Here is a 20,462-nt window from a genome sequence, read left to right as displayed (position 1 = left end):
CAAACTTCGTCTCGCCCAAAATGGGTTTTTGTTATATTTTCAAACATAATCAAACAAATATTTTCAAACATTCACGTCCATGAGTTTAATCGCAGAACTGTTCATTGATCAATTTGGACCCTTTACAAATTCCTTTTACTATAAATTTTCTAGTATATCTATCAGAACTCGTCATTATAATATCAAATTATTTTCAGACCCAATTCTCGCTCAAGATTTTTCAAGCACTTGCAAATACCATGTTTCTCCCTTCCTCCCCCTCCCCCTTCCTCTTTGAGAACTTGTCGGCTTGGATGAAGATGATTTTAGTACGTTTTCAATAATCGAAAATCCTTCGATCCCGACCTGGGAAAATGTCTGATTTGTTAGGTTTACGTTGATATTTCCATTATTTTAAAAAATCTAAAATATTTTCAATATTTAAACGAATTTGACTTCGTGCACTGATTATGTTAGCATTACGTAACATGAGGTGGAGAGGGGATTGTTTTGCGATATTTTTTGTTACATAAGGGGGGGAGGGGAGGCAAGGTGGTCCAAAAACCGCATTTTTAGCGTTACGTAATTTGTACACGACGCCTAATGTAATTTAAAATATATAAACGGACTGTAAAAACACGGAGAAGTTATCAATGCATCAAAACCCAAGACCTGTACGTGATTTAATGAATTAATTTGAACTAGTAACCGTGAGTGGATAGTAAGATTGACAAACATTGGAATGCCTTAACAAGTGAAACGTCAACCATGCCTACATCGCTCTATTTGTTACACAACTCAAGAACGGTTCAGACGAACCCGGAATGCAATTTTGCTATGCCTGATCCCATTCCACACGAAGAAGATGAACTACAAGTTGCGCCACATCTCGCGGTAAGATTGCTGATTGAAATGTTGTAAACTTCAACCTGTAACTTTCATCTGTTTTTTTTCTCGTCATATTTTCTGTTGAACAGAATTGGTTGCTATCTCGTTTGCGAAAAACCGGCGGTAATATCCTTCATTGCAGCAAAGCCGATAAGTTGAATCAGATGGAGTGTAGCGAGCTGCAGGCCATATTATCACAGACTGCCAACGCAGAAGTTTGTCTGCTAAGTGAGAGTCCTTATCGAATTTTGCGGGTGAGTAGTTTCATAGTAACCGTATAAATCGCTCAACACATTATTATAGAATACATGGTTTCACAATAAATTCACAATCTACGGTACCGAAAACGATAGATTCCAATTACTCAAAAATCTATAAACGATTTTATATCCATTCTACTAAATACACGTGAACAGGCACGAACAGCACTTTTTCTCGTTTTTGTTTCACTTTTCCACAACACCCACCTGGTTGCATAGCACTGCCTTACAATCCAACCTGCAGCGCAACGTAAAGCTGCACCAAACTATTTAAAATTAAATTAACTCGCATCGCATCAATAATCACCAATAACAAAATATAACAACATCATGTTTGATGCTCTAAATCTCTTTGATGAGAGAAGAGAGCAACGAACTCAACCTTGTTCCCGTAATCGTTCCACAGGACATTCGCGGGTATTTTCCGAGCTGTTGCTTTAGAACAGGGCGCCCATGTTTATTGATTATTTACAGAAGTTCTCTCTTGTGGTAAAAAAATAAGTGACGATTCTGAATAGTAGTTTTTTATCGGGTGGCAATGATTCTAACATGCACAATTACATTCTTCTGAAATATAAGAAAAAAATTCAAATATAATACTCGTTCCATTACCTTTTAATTTTTATTTATTTCGTTTGTAAGTCAGTGAATCGGAAAACTTCTATTAATTGAAATATAACTGATAATACCTATTTTCAAGAAAAATAGAACAAATTATTCTTCTTTATTTCGAAGAAATAGCCTAACTTTTCCATTAACTCTCCTGTACTAGCGCACAAAATCATAACTCGTATACTCACAGACGGTGCTTGTTTCTGTTATATTGCTATTGTTAGGCGTTACTGGTATTTATTTGAAGAAAAAGATATAATTGAATGAAAAAACTCCAGAAAATCATTCTTCTTTAAATTCATTCAGTTTTAATGGTCATTCATTCTGCCATTTCATTGGTTCTCGGTCTGTCAGATCGTATGCACGAGTATAGCAGGGTTAACAGTGATGAATTTCGCTACCCAATTCCGCTAACTGTTCATCTGACCGATGTTTCGATGGTATTCGTTCTATCTTCAATTTCGGCTTCATTACTGCGCAAAGCTTCTCTATTGGTTGAAACTGAGGGTAGTCAGGAGGGTTAAGTTCATTGATGAATTGGACTCCACTGACCTCTTGCAATCTCAGAACGACCTTACTGTAAAGACAGCTTTCTTACGAATCGTTACTGGATAGGACGTTATCATCTTGAGCATAGATGCCAACCTTCCTGATTTTTCAGGATTTCCCAGACTATTTAGCACGCTCCCTGTTATCCTGACGAGCACTCAATATATTCTGATTTTTCTGAAATGATCCTGATTTTTCCTGATTTTTGTACTTTTTACATTATTCGTAATAAATATACTGGTTTCCATGTCAAAGTTTTCTGTTATGTACTCCGATTCGCACTTTTATATATCTTACATTAAGTTAAATTCTCTAAACGCAAAGCTGTAATAATTTTTTTATCTCTACCCTCAATTGTTTCGTGGCTTTTCAAAGCAGTGCTAGAAAATTTCATGAAGCCAGATTGTCTGACGAATTTATGAAATTACAACGAGCTTTTTGAGGATAATGTGTATGTAGATGTATCCCCAGTGTTTTTTTATCCCATCTATTTTATTTTTATTAGGCTCATTAAGCAAATCAGCTGTAAAAACGTCGAATTTATCTTGTACATTTTTCTCATGTTGTATATTACACAGTAGCCATTTAGGCGTAAGAGTATTTCAATTCTACCGATACACAACACATGTCGCCTTTTTCGGCGAATATATACACCCATACCTTGCTATACGGCCGTTCTCTATACGGCATTTCGCCTTAACGGCCCTCTTCAAATAAGGCACGTTTTCGATTTACGGCCTAAAATGTTTCGCTATAACGGCAATAAAAAATTTCGATGTCGATATTAATACATAATTCATGGAACATGAAGTTGTTTCATTTTTGTTTATAGAGTATTGTTGATTTTTGGAGTCTGTTATTATTTTATGTACAAATAAAATGAGAAGATAATATATATTTTGAATGATAAACCCTGTTACATATTTTCCGTATTTATTACCGATCCGATTGGATTTGTATGAATTTGTATTAGCATAATTGATTCCTTATACGGCTTTTCGCTTTGCGGCCAAGTTTCGTGGAACGTATCTAAGCCGTAAAGCGAGGTATGGGTGTATATATATTAGAGAACCAATGGATGTATGGAAAAAACTGGCCCACGAATTTTCAAAGCGAACTTGATTAAAAATGTTCATTCCCACGAAAAACTACCCTATGCAAAATATCAGCTAAATCGGACTTCATTTACTAGAGTCGCACAGCGGTCAAAGCTTGAGTTTTTTTGAAAACCGAAAAATCATGCTTCATGGTGGGCGTTCAAGTCCCCTCCAGCGGTGAACAAAAATGAAGGAACAGTACGATGGATACGACATGTGATCAGTCCAACGCGTTCGCAAGTATTAGGAAGTGGCTACGATCGCCAATACTCAACCGAATGGAAACACCAGCTTCTTACGGCAGCAATGGAGAAATACCTGAGGCTCGACAAAGTCAAGAGATCAACCCTCAACCCTTTCAAAATACAGTGCCATGAAGGATGGCTGACTGGAAATACCATCCTGAACACGATCATGATGAGGGTCGAAGAACTCCACACCTTCATGCAGAACAAACCCAACGTGCACAAATAGTTCAAGTCCAGAATGTCGAGTCTAAGTCTTCTAAAAAAAACGCAAGGATGACCAGAGCGACAACGATTATCAAGGCGATAGTGCCGGCCAGAGCAATGGCGAAGAGTTAGGTGACAACGATGACCAGAGCGGCATCGCTCACTATCTACAGCGCAAGTTGCTGCCAGGAATGTTCCTCCATAGAGCAAAAAAAATATTCAAAGTTTGTCCAGAAAGCGTTAAACGGATCGTCGCAACGATCGGTAATGAGTGTATTTTCAAGGATCTCAGCAGAAGTGGACGAGAGCCCGTACCAAGTAATCCCAAATTGGACCGAAAAGTTGTATATTATATTCATAAGAACAGGTTTGCATCTATTCGTAATTTGGCCAAAAAGTTCAAAACCAGTGTTGGGATGATTCAGTGGTGTAAACAGAGACATGCTTTAAAAACCTATAAAAAGCAAAAAGTGACCAAACAAACACTAGAATATCTGCAATATCTAATGGAAACCCCACTACCAAAGTTTATTTCATACCGATAAGGGAAGTGGGGGCATAGTGGTCACCCTAAGGAATATGTCCATTTCCAGCGTCCACATACCGCTTCAATTCCCGTTTTTCAAAGAATATTATAGTTCAACTCATTGTTGTTCAAGATAGCAAACGGCTTTCACCATAAAAATTCTAAATAGTACATTTTATATCATTGGAAAAAAGATGAAAAATCTTTTTTTTTTGCTTGGAGGTTTTTTTTTGCAAACCCCACTAGGTTCAAAGTGGTCACTCGCACATATCAAGTTAAATGGGGTATATTTATGCATTTTTTTTTTTTTGTTCAAATTTGTTCAAATCATATTTGATATAGTTAGTACATGTATGCAATACGCTTGGTCTATGTATCTAAAGTCTCAATTTAAATTTTCTCATGCATACAAAAACATATTAAGGAACACATAACGTCTCGCATAAAGGCGCCTGGTTAAGTTGGAGTGGCATATTTTTCCAGGGTCAAAGCCACAAAAGGAACCTCTTCAAGAGCAGAGTGTGATGAGGTATATCAGCTTTAGTAAGCAGATCATTGTAAGTCGTTATTCACCTATGACCACTCTGCCCCCAAACATCAAAGTAATTGCTATGCTAACTAATCGCTGAGATTAAACAAAATATCTGTGCACCTCTCCTAGAATATGTGAACAGTCGTCCAACCTGATGATTTGTCCAACTTTTCAGATTGAATAAACTAAATTTCACGAAAAATTTCTTAGATACCATGCGCACAGAACTACGGCCGAATGGCTATCGAGAGAGCAATTTTTGTATTTATTTATATTTTTACATGCGACAGCTCTACTGGAGTACAGGGTGAATCAAAAGCCATTACATTCTCCAAACATAAGGTGACTATCAATACGGTATCTATAGTCAATAGTTATACTACTAAACAAGCAGATGACGTTTTTGCCCGCCCCCATACCAACATTGAGGGCCAATTCCCGATTAGATCGTGGGACGCAGACCTCAACGATTCATCTCTCGACAGACGCAGCGAACAAGTTGCTGAAACTAGGAACTATAATCGTCTACTGTTCTGTGGTCCCTTCAGAATTATTCTACCTGTTCCCAAGCAACTGGAGAGATGTTTCAGGTGTTTGAACTTCGGCCACATGGCGAAGGACTGTTTGGGGCCAGATAAATCCAAACTGTGCAGGAAATGCGGAATGGAAGGATACTTTGTCTGCGACTGCAAGGGACAACCGATGTGCATGTTATGTAAAGAAGAGGACGCTTACGTCCGTACGACGGGAGGATAATATTTTCATATATGGCCTGATCACGAACGTCACGGTGAAAACGAAGTGAATTGTATACAACGTTATTACGGCTGCCACCGTGTGTGTAGAATCCGGAAGAGTTCATCCGTCGTGACAACTTTGATGGACTCGGTGTTATTACGATTGTCACGATACTGTCACATCACGGAGAGAAACAAGGGTATTTGTCACTTTTGTTTTAGATGGTGAAAGCTAGTCACGCGGAATGGAGTAAGTTTAATTTCGGATTTATTTAGCTTTTTGCTAACATTTTGAATCTTGTCTTGCTTTTTAAGAAAGAAAAGATAAACAGTTAGCAGTTTAACCGCTTGGTGGCATTTTTAGAACGAAATCCTGACGTATCCAGAGGACGTAAATTTGTTTATTTGGATTCGATAAATGCGCTATGGGATTTAATTGAGGACTAAAAATGAAGCTCCCGTAGACCGATTGAAACTTGGCGAAAGGTCTAATTTCGATTGAATAGTAATTTTTTGTTTCTATTTTAAGAATTAGACTAACAGAGAGTTGCAACCCCATGAAATGGCAATGGAGGCCACTGGCCCAAAACGATCATTGTGATTGATTATGGATAATATTGATTCGTTGATATTTTGAATATAAAATAATAACTGTAATGTTTTTCCAACATTGCAGAGATGGTTTTTGGAATTCAAACATTCGCAATGGACAAGACCCGAATCAGGACGATAGTTACATCGAATAAGGCCATTGATCTTTTGTTTTTACGTAATTGATATTTTCAACGATATTGTTTGGAAGACATACTTTGAATAAAAGAATATTTAAGCTTCAAATAAGGAAAAAATGAATCTATCATTGCAAAGCTTTTAAATTAATAATTTTTAAATTATTCTCTAGTTCTTTTTCCATAATTTTGATATTCGTCTAAAGAAAATCTGAATCATTTTCTACTTTTGTCAATTTCTTGAAACTCGTCAGATGTTTCATATGAAAATAATGCTTCTGACCGATGCTACTGACCAGTTTCTGTTTAAATAGTTATATCAAACCTCATGTCCCGGATATCAAATTACACGAGAATGGGAAGGATAAGAGGATTAAACTTCAGAATCCCATATGGGAGTAGCTCAGATTATACTGATCATGAGATGGATAAATTCGGGTTTATTCTGAGATATAGAAGATATTATTATTCATCAAAATTGTAGAAACTCTTAAAAAAGAAAGTTCTTAAAAAGTATTTTAACTATACTAAATGCTTCTCACTATTCAATCGAGTAAGACAGAGCTGAGTGCAAGAGTATGCGAGATATCGATTATTAAACTCATGATAGTCATGCTTTATCTCTAGAGTAATTTATAGAAAGAAGAAATAAAATTACATTCCCATATGTTCAACAACTACATTTTTCAAGAGCAACCAAGTATTCCTCCTCAGCATCCTCCACCAGCGTTCGATTCAGCAAACTAACGCACCAAGCAAATGATTCATGGAATGAGTCCGAATAGTTGGCATTGAAATACCGAATCATCGAGGTATAATCGCAAAAATACGTTCAATTAAATGGAATATACTTATTAATTTTACCTACATAACGTTCAAACTTCCGAAATTATGCAACCGACATAACGTTCAAACGCCCGAAATTATGCAACTGACATGTCTCTTATAAACGGGAACGAACTCTTTCACTTCACGGAGTTCATTTTTACACGCCACTGTTCGTGACAATGATGATAGACACAAAAAGATTCAGTGAAGTGTAAGTGACGTGAAAGCATTTGTGACAGTGATGTTCGAGATCAGGCCCATAATCTCATAATGGGGGGTGAAATGAATACCTAAACACAGAACATGCAAGAAAAAATTAAAGATTTCGAATGCTTATAACTCGAACATTTCTTAATAGATCGGAAAGATGTTCGCATCAATTGATGGGAAATATTTCTACGTACATTCCTTTGTTTCATACAATGAATGAAATGTTATTTTTGTTATTTTTGCTCGATTTACAGTTTCCCCAACACAGCCTTCAAAACCAAGGAACCTGGAAAAAATGGGAGTTCCAAGTACATGCAAGTTGGAGGTTATTCAAGAGTGCATTGGGAGATATGACTTCAATTCTTCTGCTCACTGAATTTCTACGGATACCGTTTGATGAGTAGGCAAAATGCTGATATCCATTTGCTGCGATAACGGCGATTGATTCAACAATATGCGTTGGATGTGCATGTCAAAATCGAAACTGTAAATTGTAAAATACAATGATCGTTTGACAATTCTTCCGCTCACATTTTTTGGTAGTCCTAGGCATCATATCAAACGTAAAAGGACGGTCATCAAATTTATTTGTCACGAAAAGCATAATCTATTACAAGGAATGAATTGATCTTACGTAGCAATTGTTCAAACTCTGTACATACAAAGCAAATATGTTAAGTTCAATTGAATTCGAAAATTGTTTCATTCTATCAATAATTTAATCAATACAAACAACTGCTTACTAAGCCAATGGTAGTCCCACGTCAACGGTGCGGATACACCCAGGTTTTTTTTACGCGGGGGTACGTACCTCGTAAAAAACCGCGTTAATTGGAAAATCCGCGTCTGGTCTTTTTTTACGCAGTACCCGCGACTTTGTTTTATTTTTTCGGAGCTCGAAAAAAACGTTCGAAACTCGTGCCTCTACACTAGAATACTACCTTAACGTAATTGGTTCGGATCAAAAGTACTAAAAATACACCTATTCTCTATTTAAATGAGGTTAAAAAAATTTCACGAATTTTATTTTTGAAGAAAGATAAATTTGAAGTTTACATGAAAATAACAGCTGATTATTAATATAAAAATGAGAAAGTTTATATGAAAAATTGTCTAGTTTGGGTCGATATAGCAGGATGAATAATGATGAGTGAAAAGCAAGTATAAAGCTTATATATTCACTTTTAAAGTTCATAGAAATATAGATTCTTACACATGGGATTTTTCATAACAACCAATTGAAAGGAAGAATGTTCAGTCGTAAGCTCCAAAATCTTCTCACCTCTCTGGCAACGCTGAGTGTAACTCGTAATTCTTCGCAAGCTAGGTAAGAGAATGAAAATCCTGTCGTGAATTCACGAAGCAACAGACAGCATGACGACAGGAATGGATATAAAATCAGCCGTTGTAAATCACAGATCCTCAGTTCATCTCAGAACGCGGAACGGAAAAGTTAATCAAAATGGAGTAGTGAAGCCCACATCGCGCGCTGTATTACCATTCCTCCTCTCACTACTGTCCAAACCCATGTGTTTCTCCCTCGAAACTAACGCTGCACCCCGGACTAAATAACTATATTTCCGGAACTCTCACCTGGAGTAACAGGCACCACTGGATAATTGCTGTGATTCAAGTGCAATGTACGTGTTGTTCTGCGGAAGTGTTGAGTGATACCATTCCGGGCACGTTTCGGAAAATATTCTATTAGTGACACAAAAAATTAGCGGCCACAAAAATTAGCCTGTGAATCGAATTTTGCTTTTCCAAGTTTTGAGTGACAATGAAAGCTTTGGCGATGTTTAAATGTATGGCGGAAAATATTTATCCAACCCACATTCGCTGTACATTCCTTTGTTTCAATCAGCACGAATTAGCAGAGAATGTTGTCTAAGGGATCGTAATTTAATTTTCAGTTCATCCCCTGCTTGATTGTGTGTCAATACCCCATTTCACCAAAACGTTGTTGAATTGTTTCAACGTTATTCTTTCTTTCTCTACATTCTTCATTAAATGATACATTCTACTAGGATCCTTCTGCTCAAACCCGAATGTGCAGAGATTTTGTATTATTTTATTAAAATACATACTTGATAGAACATTCAACCGACTACATGCAACGTCAAGTTAATTTCGATTTTTACGATTGATTCGACTTGAAATACAAACTTGCTTTGTTTCATTCAAATTTCGAAACCACAATGAAAATAAAGTTCTTTAATTTTTAAACCAATTGTTTATTCGCTATAAATATGATTCGATAAAAACATGGGAGAAAATAACCATTGGTTGATGGTGAAATTATTTCTTAGAAATATATAATTTGCGTTCTTCGCACGAGAATTAATCAGGAACAGTTTAGATAGCAGAAACGAATTGGATAAAATGTGCACTGTTTGCTTAATCGAATCATTCACTGTACATAGAATGTGAATCTGCATAATTACATTTCACATTTGGCTCTAAATATACTCATAGTATACGATGCGAAGCGAATCTGATTCTTAAGAAAATACTGCAACTAGAATTCTCGTAACAATTTATTTCAAAAGAGAATTAAGGATAGTTTTTAGTCTGAAACCAAATAATGGCAAGAAGTATTATTTCTGCCACGCGAAAGAAGCTGCGTCCAAATAGCAGTTTTACATTGAAATACATATTAGACAACGTGAGTTCAGCCCGAGCAGATCAAGCTTTCATGTCACTTCTGGCAAAAAATCTTCCCATTAGTCCCAATTATCGCGAAGTAATTTTAATTAAATGGTTTTAGTTACTTATTGGCAGATATCCGGGTGACGAAACAGTGCCACGCGAGTGAACACTTTTGATCTGAAATTAATTAAATTTTCAACCTCCCATCATAACGGTTCAATTTATGTAATTCTAAGGACCCTCCATAGTATCGAGTTGTGAAAAGTGATATTCTCGAACGTTGTGATGAATTGACTGGTGAAGTGTGTGCTGATGTTAGCACGGTTGTGAACCCTCGAATATATATATCCTAATCAACAAGACCCTCTGTGACCTGTGACGAGTCGCGAAACGAGGAGAACGAAACCGCAACCAAAGCAATACTGTTGCTCTCCCTTGCAATGCATAACAGGAAATCCGTCAGACATCTACTCCGTAGCTATTCACACGGAAACGGACTTTCGATTGCGACTCCTCTCAAGCTGCCGGCCAAATGGAGCCGGGTGCTTCGGTTGCAGCCCAGCACACGCATCAATCCTGAACTCTTATTACAGGTGCTTACATAAGTGTGAAATCGTATACGTCTTGTGTTTATCGATCTGATTGCGCCTTCCAGGAGGTTGTGATAAAATGAAAGTCCAATATAATTGCAATCTTTGTTTCCATCACATAACTGAAATTGGAAAGTTGTATGAAAATAAAATCGCCAGAATGATAATAATTGAATTCAAATTTATTCTACACTTATAAGTGCATTCTAAAATTAAAAGCTTTTTAGAAGAAAAAAAACTTTCGCGCCAACGCTCAGCAGTGTAGTTAAATTACTCGATGGGTAAACTTATTAAAAATTAGGTTATGAGGTTACCATTTTATGTAAATTGGACAATACTTTCAGTATGACCTGAACTAGCACTTAATACGAATAGAAAATATTGCAATAATAAGTTGAAATAAGTTTTTATTGATTTTTCATCATTCCAAAATTGAACAGAGACATTTGCAATTTTTCTATACATCTATCACAAACGATCAAATTGTATTCTTCTTGAGATAAACAATTCAATAGTTGTGGAATGTGCATTTATGCTCCTCAAATTGTACCGAACAAAAAGAGCAACCAGAGTAACAGCGGAACACAATTTGAATTCAATCGAAACATGGCACCGTAAGCCCTACCCCTTCGTAATTTTCATCACAATCTTCGTAAAGGTTATTCATCCGAGGAGTTAGTAGAGTTGGAAGAGTTGGATTGTTGATTTTTCTGCTTTTGCTCCCACAACCAGCTGAATACTGTAAGCGGCTCTTTCTCAAGGATTCAGTCAATGCTCAATACCTTTTTTTTCCACTTGCGTTTGTGTTACCTCAACACAGAGCTCAAAATCAAGAAGCTTGGAGAAATCAGAATTGCAAATCACTTCACTTCACGTCTCGTTTGATGTTTGTAGGATGAACACCGTTTACTGGCGAGCGTCGAGGTTAAATAAATTATCTTTTTGGAGAGGAGTTAAAGTTCAGTTTTCCCACAAAGACCTATTTCTGGACGAGAAGCGAATGAACTGAAATAGTTTAAATCCTTTATAGTAAAAAAATCGAGAATTTGTATCCGAGACACGACCGCTTAGGACGTAGGACTAAGCAATCTTTTTTTTTTTAAATTTGTTGGTTTATCATTTCGGATATTATTTGCGAATACGTCGAAATTTCACAAATAACTATTTAGTAAAAAGTTCCGGTGACCATGAAGAGATTTAATGGCTTGTGTGGTTTTCTAGAATCCTTTCGAGAAGCAACGATTCTTTCTTACTCTTGCGAGAACAATACACTAATTGGTCATATGTCGCAATTTGTTTATTTGTATCAATGCATGCAATGCACTGAGTCGGATGGTTGGGTTGATTGTAATACCAGATGCACTTCAAGTGAGATATTCGCTAGCGTTCACAGCTCGAGGGGAAACATAAAACACAAAACGAGCGGAATGAGCGACCTTTGTTGTTTCGGGCACAGAAAGATTCTGAGAATGTGTCCAGAGGAGCACTCATACGCTACCGACAGCTTACTTACTATGCACGGTGGAGTTTACTTCACAAATATTCTCGCTTCGCTAACCCCTTTTGTTGTTTCTATTCTAGTGGCTGCATAAGTTGCCCGTTATTGACAGCTCTGTTCGGGAAAGCACACAAATGGACAGAACAAATGTATGGGGAAGTGGGAATGCTTCCAATTTTCATCAATTTGAACCATATACAGACTATGGGATTGTAATGTATAGCATATCAAACAACTCTTACAAAATTCCTGATTCTTTTGGTATGCAAATCGTTAAAATCCGCTCGCAGCAAAAATAGTTATTAACGTTAACTTTATTTCATAGAAACGTGACCTTTTCTGATTTGGCACCCTTAATGTAAGACGTAGTCCTACGTCAAAAAACGGAAACGGAATTTCAAATACATACAAGCAGCAGGTATTTTTGTACTCACTTACGTTTGTGCAGACCGGAATGTGTTTCGCTAACACGAACTGCTAAAACGAAATATGTTACGAAATCAGCATTGACGATACACCGTCACAAAACCAACAAAAATTAAACCAGCAACACCAACGCCAATGATAACAACGAAGGTTCTTTTCATAGCCACTAATATGTTCAGAAAGATTGATTTTTTCCAGTCAAACTAATTCGTTTTCCGGGTAGGTTACTTCACGCACAAGTCACTTTTTGTCCCATTTGATTATTTATTTAGGCTCATCAACATTTTAGCTGTAACAGAGCCGGATTAAACGTGTACATGTTTTACGGTTATTATTATTAAAAATACACAGTAGCCATTTAGGAGTAACAGTACGCATTATGTTCTTCTATTGTTCAGTTAGTTAGTTCAGTTAAAGGTCCGATTTTTCAGTTATATGAAGAAACTTCTTCGATACTTCTCAAGGGGTGTAAAACAAAAAATAGAATTTACTCTACAGACTACAAAGGGGAAATTTATATGAAGATTATTATCCTAAGACTTTTTTATTCTCTTGTTTTCCCTTGTGAGCTTCATTAGCCTAAATAAATAAACGAATGGGATGAAAAAAAATCTCAATGCGTGATTTTTCACATAAAATTTTCGACTCCGCACTATTTATTCCCTCTTTTCTTTTTCCCTATATTTCCTCTATTTTTGTCAAGTGTGAATAGGTGCAAATCACACGGGGCTAAATCAAGTAAAATTGGGAAGAAATTGCGATTTCTGGTTACAAAATCAGTCACAAGAATGTATCGATGGGATGGTGTCATGATTTAGAACCAATCAATTATTTTTTTTCTCATGCTCTTCTGGTCGAACACGACGGATACACGTCTTATCTCACTTCAAAATATCAACATTTATAACACGTATGACCGGGTTGAATGAACTTCTCATAAATTATTCATATTTCCTACAAATCTCGGAAAGATCCGAGAATTGTGTGCTCGGTTCACCTTCTCCAGAGCACTTTTTTCGGCTGATGTTTTCCCTCTGAAGCTTGACTTCAGGACCGATTTAAGAGCGCCATGTTTTGTCACCACGAACTTGTGACATCGATGGAACCGTTTAGGGAGAAGTTTCAACAAGTTTGGAACCGAGCTATATAACAGTTCTTCGTTCTATATTTCGTCTTCGTCGTTTTTAACGGGTCAACCGTTGTAGGTTGAAAACAACAATTTAATCATATCAACACAGTCGCTGTAGCAATATGGTGATTTGTAAGCAAAATATGGTTTTTGCATACGAAAAAATTAAGAAACTGAAATGTCTTTTAGGAGGTGGTTTTGGATCTGCATCGCTTTTTCTAGCAATTGTAAGCTCATATTAATTGGGAGAACAACACACCAACTTTGTGTGAAACAATTCTGACAATTCGCTTCAGCAATTCTGTTACTCCCACCATTAAAACATGCTGTGTACCATATGGCAGTATTTTGGGACTCATTTTATAATTTCATATACAAATTGGGCGGATCTCACGATTTTATGACTTTTTTTGTTCGCGGGCGTTACTGTTCCCTTCATCGTGTCTAATAATTTAAATGAAACCGCGGATAGTCGAGGTAATTCTTTCGAGAGCGCAGTGATTTCTTGCAATCTCATGCATTCGCAAAAAAAACTTGATAACGAGTGAGTCATAAGTGGCGGTACCAAATGAAAAAAACAGGTTTGGTAATTTTTTTTTATTCGATTCTTTATTGTATTTTCTTAAGTCCATACAATGTGCGTTTGAGCCATTGAAGTTCGAAACAATTAGACAGATAGTGGTCCTCCATCTTCAATGTTTCCCAAGATTCCCGGAGCCCTAACCATGGTATGGGCCACCTTGAGGTCCACTTTTTTGGTACTTCTGATATTACGGAATTTGAGTTGTTGAGCTGTGGTGACTTCCCAACCGTTGTCGTACACCGACTGGGATTGTATAACCCTATACGACTCGATTAGCCGCATCTGGGATTCGTTTAGGGCAGCGATACTTTAGCACAACATCATCAACTATTCACGATACAATCACACAGTATCATCCAGCACTGTTCACTATACGCCGAAAAGCATACATTCAGTAAGTCTCTGAAATCACATGTTCATGGAAAACCCAAATAACAACCCCTTTCCCCATTATCGCGTCAACACTTGCGATACACCTTTCCAATGCGTTCCGACCATCTGTGACAGGCTAACAGTACCTAACAGCGCTAATCCCTGGATCCTTCATATGCAAGTGTCGTTCAATTTTCCATAAATGAGTCATTCGTTAGCTTCTGGGCGTCAGCGGCACATGATAACCGATAATAGATAAAACCAACAGGTTGCTTCGAGTTGTAATTCATGACAACGTGGGCTGATTATCGTAGCCCGAGTGATAATGTTATGCATATTGATTTATGTTGTATTTATTGTATTCTTGTCATTGTTTTATTTGCTAGGATCATGTTATCGGTCCTAATTTCTTAATTGCAATACAAGCATAATAATTATTGTCCATGTAAGTGGTACATTTTCACCAATTACGTGCTGTTTCCGAAAATTATGTTATTGTGAAAATTGTGAAGAAAATCTTTTTACAACCAAAATATGGAGTCTTCGATAATACTCGTACATCACAGTTCTCGGTTTGTGTAGTTATTTTAATCGATGCATAATTTATTGCAATTTTGATTGTAATGTATGGTTCGTCAAATAGACACGTTGAATAAAGAATAGACCAGGTGATGGTAAATCGGCTAGATGTAAAACGCTAACAAATTACGTTTTATTCATCGTGTCAAAGATTATGGCAAGCAGTGTTGATTACAATGGTGCTCGATTCAGGTGTCAAAGATGAATGTTTTTCACCAGCAGTTCTGCAAGCGTGGGGCGAGATACATCAGAGAAAACTGTTCGATAAAAACGATTTCGTTCTTGTGAGTATTATGGAATGTTCGACCCTTAAGCGTCCCTTACCCGCTCTATTTTCTTGCACATATATTTTACAAAGTCAAAACGTTTCGATAGTCATTACGCAACCTTGCGAAAATTGCAACATGTATGGACGGTATTGCGCAATATCAAGTTATTCAACAATTGGATGAGTCCGTGTAATGAAAGCTATGAAAACGCCACTGACACTTCATTTCCGACTTAACACGTTCGTCGCCCAACGCGACGTTTTTGAGTTTCTTGCAGAGCTCAACTTTCGATAAATGATTAAATGACGATCAAACTTAGTTTGTAGGTAACTTTTACATGACCTAGCAATGTTTGTTTTCAATTGAAGACGAATTGATGACAATAAGACATGCCAAAGTCATATTATAGGGGTTTTGCAAAAAACTGCAGTACAAAACATCTGTACTATAAATTAATGAAATGTATAGTATAAACTGTATAATATTATGGTTATGATTTTATTATTTTTCTTCATAACCTATAGTTACATTTAGGTGCCTATTCTATCAAATTTCTTCTAAAAATCGTACTCAATTTGAGCGAGGAAAGTGTCACCCATATCTGGGTGACGGGGCGTCGAAAGTGTTAATCAAGGATTAGCGTTCACTCTCTCAGTCCATGGAGTTACCCCTGTTTAGCAAGAACAGTTTAATGTTTCGCTAGGACTGGCGAAAAAATGTTGAACGTCAGCACTGCCTATGTTTGTACAGCAGACGTAAGCAATAAAATGAACAAAATCGACTTTTTCGCCGTTTTGCATTTTTGAACACGAACCTGCTGATCTTCTCATATCCCAGAGTATTCAGGAAAAAGGTACTAAAGGGTGTGTCACATCAAATTGCATCACGGAAAAAACGCTGTAGAAATTTAATTTTTAGGAATTATATCTTCAGCTTTCGCTTATAATCAGATAAGAGTGTATAGATCACGTTGGCCATGCTTCACTGTCAATTTTTCGTAAATTTGGAAAAATGTCGTCGAACGAAAAAGAGCGTCGTGAATTAATCCTGCGCACTCATTTCGAGAATCCGGAGTTGTCACATCGGGACATCGGTAAGATGCTGGGAATCGTCCAATCCACGGTCAGCAGAGTACTAAAACGATACTTCGAGAACCTAACCATCGACCGGAAGGTGAAGAACGGCAAAAATGGATGCTCCGTCAGTGAAAAAGATCACAAGCGCGTAGTTAAGCAGTTTAGACGTGATCCGAGAAGTTCGGTCCGGGATGTCGCCAATAAGCTGAATTTGTCAAGTTCATTCGTCCAGCGGACCAAGCAGCGGGAGGGCCTGCGTACATACAAGGTTCAGAAGGCTCCTAACCGCGACGAAAGGCAAAACATGGTGGGGAAGACGCGAGCCCGGAAGCTGTACACCGAAATGCTGACGAAGCCGCATTGCCTGTTAATGGACGACGAAACCTACGTCAAAGCGGACTTTCTTCAGCTGTCGGGCCTGTTGTTCTTCTCCGCAGAGGACAAATTCAGCGTTCCGGAGGAGATTCTCAAGCAGAAACTATCCAAGTTTGCCAAAAAGTACATGGTGTGGCAAGCGATCTGCTCTTGCGGAAAGCGGAGCGCCCCCTTCGTGATGACCGGCACGGTAAACGGGCAGGTTTACCTTAAGGAGTGCCTACAGAAGCGCTTACTACCACTATTGAAGCAGCACGAGGGCCTGACCATCTTCTGGCCGGATCTCGCTTCGTGCCACTATTCAAAGGACGTGTTGGAGTGGTACGAAGCCAACGGGGTCACCTTCGTGCCATAGGAAATGAACCCGCCCAACGCGCCGGAGCTTCGCCCAATAGAGAAATATTGGGCGATTATGAAGCAGGCCCTCCGTAAGAACCCAAAAGTTGTAAAATCGGAGGCGGACTTCAAGAGAAAATGGATTTCTGTTCAAAAAAAACTACAACCTGACGTTGTACAGAACCTTATGGACGGGGTAAAGAGGAAGGTGCGAGCATACGGGCTTGGGCTCGAAGTATGAATAAAAAGAAAATGCCAAAAGTTGTTTAATAGTTTTTATTTTACTGTCTAAAATTTTCAAAAGGGTCGGTCTACTGGGCGAATTTCTACAGTGTTTTTTCCGTGATGCAATTTGATGTGACACACCCTTTATCATAGACCCGCAACAAATCCAGAGCACCTTTTCCACACATTTCACTAAATTTCTTCCAAACCTTTTGGATTTTATCCGATAACAACTGAAACTACCGACGGAGAGGTTTCGACTATTATCGGAAATGTAAATACTAACGCTACAGACTGAGCAACCTGGTGATTACGTCTAGCTATGCGAACAAATGTTCACTGAAACGATTGATTGTCCGCATAATTAGACGCAAGCGATTTTCAAATGGAATAAATATGTTTTGATCCGCAAAATTTCCTAGGCCCTCTTTTTGCCGATAATATCCTTCAACTGGACAGATTATTTCATTGGAAATTTGCATATTTACGCTTGTAGGCAAAAAATCAACAAAATTGCCTTTTCCCAACACTAATGGTGTTGATAATTACGTTTCCTATGCAAACTTGGGCAGAGCAGCCAGCTTTGTACAATATTTTGTGCAATCTCCAGTTTCATCTCCACGGATTTCAATTCCATTATACAAATTCGACTGTTGGCTCGACTTGCATGAGCAGCAACGCGCAGATTGCTCTAATGTGTTGAGAAATGGTCTTTTTCAGTTTGGTTATTAAAGATCTGTTAACGACACAACTACACCCAGATTTTTTTTACGCGGTTTTTTTACGAGGTTTTTTCACGCGGATTCTGCAATTAACGCGGTTTTTTTTACGCAGATTTTCCAATTAACGCGGTTTTTTACGCGAATTTTCCAATTAACGCGGTTTTTTTACGCGGTACCCGCGTGAAAAAAGAGCAGTGCAATATCACATCATCCCCCCCCCCTCCCCCAGCTCCATTTTTATCTCATGTTCCCTCAGGGAAAAATAATGGTAACTAGTGCTTGTAATGTAGCTTAGCGCTTAGTGCCTCACCTTATTACTTATTACGATTCTTAGGTGGATTTTAGGTGTTGGGTAACGGGAAGCTCGCTGGGCGGTACAACGGGACGGGGTTTTTACGGGAAGCGATTCGTGAATGTCTTTCCCTGTCTACTTAGCTCTGGACGGTCTAACAGTGGTACTGCACGTGCATTGGCAGAAGAGTGTACAAATTACTAGGGAATCTTCTAACAACAGCAGATGGCCTCACTCGTGAGGAAAACCGAACTATAGCTACCAATAACCAACGACATTGCAGGAAAAAACTACGGGTTTTCGGAAGCGAGCAACACTCAACTTTTTACTTCCGTTCTACATAAAGATAATCCCATTTCATATCTATCATTAGGTGACATGGTTTTTTACGCGGATTTTCCAATTAACGCGGTTTTTTTACGAGGTACGTATCCCCCGCGTAAAAAAAATCTGGGTGTATTAATCAAGAAGCGGAAATGATGCTATTTTATTGCGTTGCTTCCTGAGCTTCCCAATATTTTAGTTTACTTGGTTCTTTGACACATTCGGAAGCGAACCAAATGCCCAAAAACTTTTCAATTTCGGATACAGCGACGTAGAATCGTAAAAGGTAAATGATCCAGTCGAAAATATGATCATGGTTTGTCCACTTTTTTGAATGCTCTAATTCTGCACACCTTTGTCAAATCAGGTATTCGAATGTTTCAAAACATATAAATAAAATTGTCTTTTTCATAATTTATAGTAGTTTTATAGTATATTTTTACGGAATCACATGTTTTCAAGGATTATAAAATACACCATCTATTGGTGTCAATGCGCCCCTCACCATGGTGTCAATGCGCCCCTAAACCATCAAGTTAAGGTGAAGGTGGAAGCCAAGATGGTGGAGTTAACAGGTGGCTCGTAATTTACGCTATTTAGAAAAGACGTTTGAGGAATGGCAAGACGAAAAGTTTGGATTTGTTTATGTTATTACTTACGTTGGTATGGTTACATTTGATTTCGTCGAAGGTATTTGAAGCAGTATAATAAATAAACAGTTGTCGTTTAAAATAGTAACCTAGTAACCTTTATGCATATGCTTCCGCCAGCATTAGCCGAACAATGTGATTCAGGGAGTGCTTTGATCGTGGTACCGCCACTGGCGCATAATTTGCAGCTTTGTTTTTTGTGCTGGTTCATAACGACAATCAACCGTGCCAGCGAAACTGTAGTCGATGTTCAGTGTTGTTTGGATACCATCTACGTAAATAAGTTCAAACTTACGGGATACGTCCGAACGGCAATTCTGACATTACGTTTTACCTTCCACTTCACTTTCCTTGGTGGAAGCTATCCATTGAAGTAGTATAGGTACACCCAAGGCGCCTAGAAGTATATCCTAAGGTGGGCCAACTTGCTAAAACGACTCTTCAGCCATCTTGGAAGTCTACTGTGTTTTGTTTGTAAACAATACACAATACGCTAGTGGCGAAGCTCGCTCGTGATCAGTCTGTCTCTTTCACGCTACAAGCAAATAATTCCCCTTCTGCTTTCTTCCGTACTGTTTTCATATACCGCTCCCCTAACCAACTTAGTGACGAAACGGCCTCACCTAGTACCATAGACCCGTCTTGGGTACACCCACGTGTAAAAATGGGGTAATAGTGTTTGTGAGAGAAGAGCAAAGCACACGTAAATAGATCAATTCACTTATCAGAATGTGTGGCGCTTCATTGACACTTCTTTGAATACATTTGAAATTAAATAACAATTCAATACTAAAGTAAAATGTATGAACGATATGTTCCGAGGAACAATTGCAAATATGAATATATATAGAAGGTGCATTTGCATATGACGTAAAATTCTGATTATACGCGAGCGTAACATGAGCAAATTTATAACACATGCGAATTGAGGCTTTTTTGTTATTAACAAGTTCTTCCGCATAGTAACTC

General features: G+C 37.9%; 1 protein-coding gene across 10 annotated transcripts in view; it reads left to right on the top strand.

The window, feature by feature from the left end:
- Positions 1–557: 557 nt before the first annotated feature.
- LOC129765352 (transient receptor potential cation channel subfamily A member 1) overlaps positions 558–20,462 on the top strand; it is a 75,181-nt gene continuing 55,276 nt past the window's right edge. For 2 of the 10 annotated variants that reach the window (XM_055765569.1, XM_055765561.1), the window contains exons 1-2: positions 559–873; positions 957–1,121. In XM_055765569.1, coding sequence (XP_055621544.1) covers positions 748–873; positions 957–1,121 — 291 coding nt within the window. In that variant the 5' untranslated portion in view covers positions 559–747. Of the gene's footprint in view, positions 874–956; positions 1,122–8,835; positions 9,142–9,184; positions 9,204–10,165; positions 10,641–20,462 lie in introns of those variants that run through there. The other 8 variants (XM_055765568.1, XM_055765563.1, XM_055765559.1 and 5 more) reach the window with 7 other exon arrangements.

This window comes from Toxorhynchites rutilus, chromosome 2 (assembly GCF_029784135.1).
Source record: "Toxorhynchites rutilus septentrionalis strain SRP chromosome 2, ASM2978413v1, whole genome shotgun sequence".
NCBI classification, from domain to species: domain Eukaryota; kingdom Metazoa; phylum Arthropoda; class Insecta; order Diptera; family Culicidae; genus Toxorhynchites; species Toxorhynchites rutilus.
The sequence above is the reverse complement of the archived record's forward strand: the minus strand, read 5'-3'. Positions and strand labels throughout refer to the sequence as shown.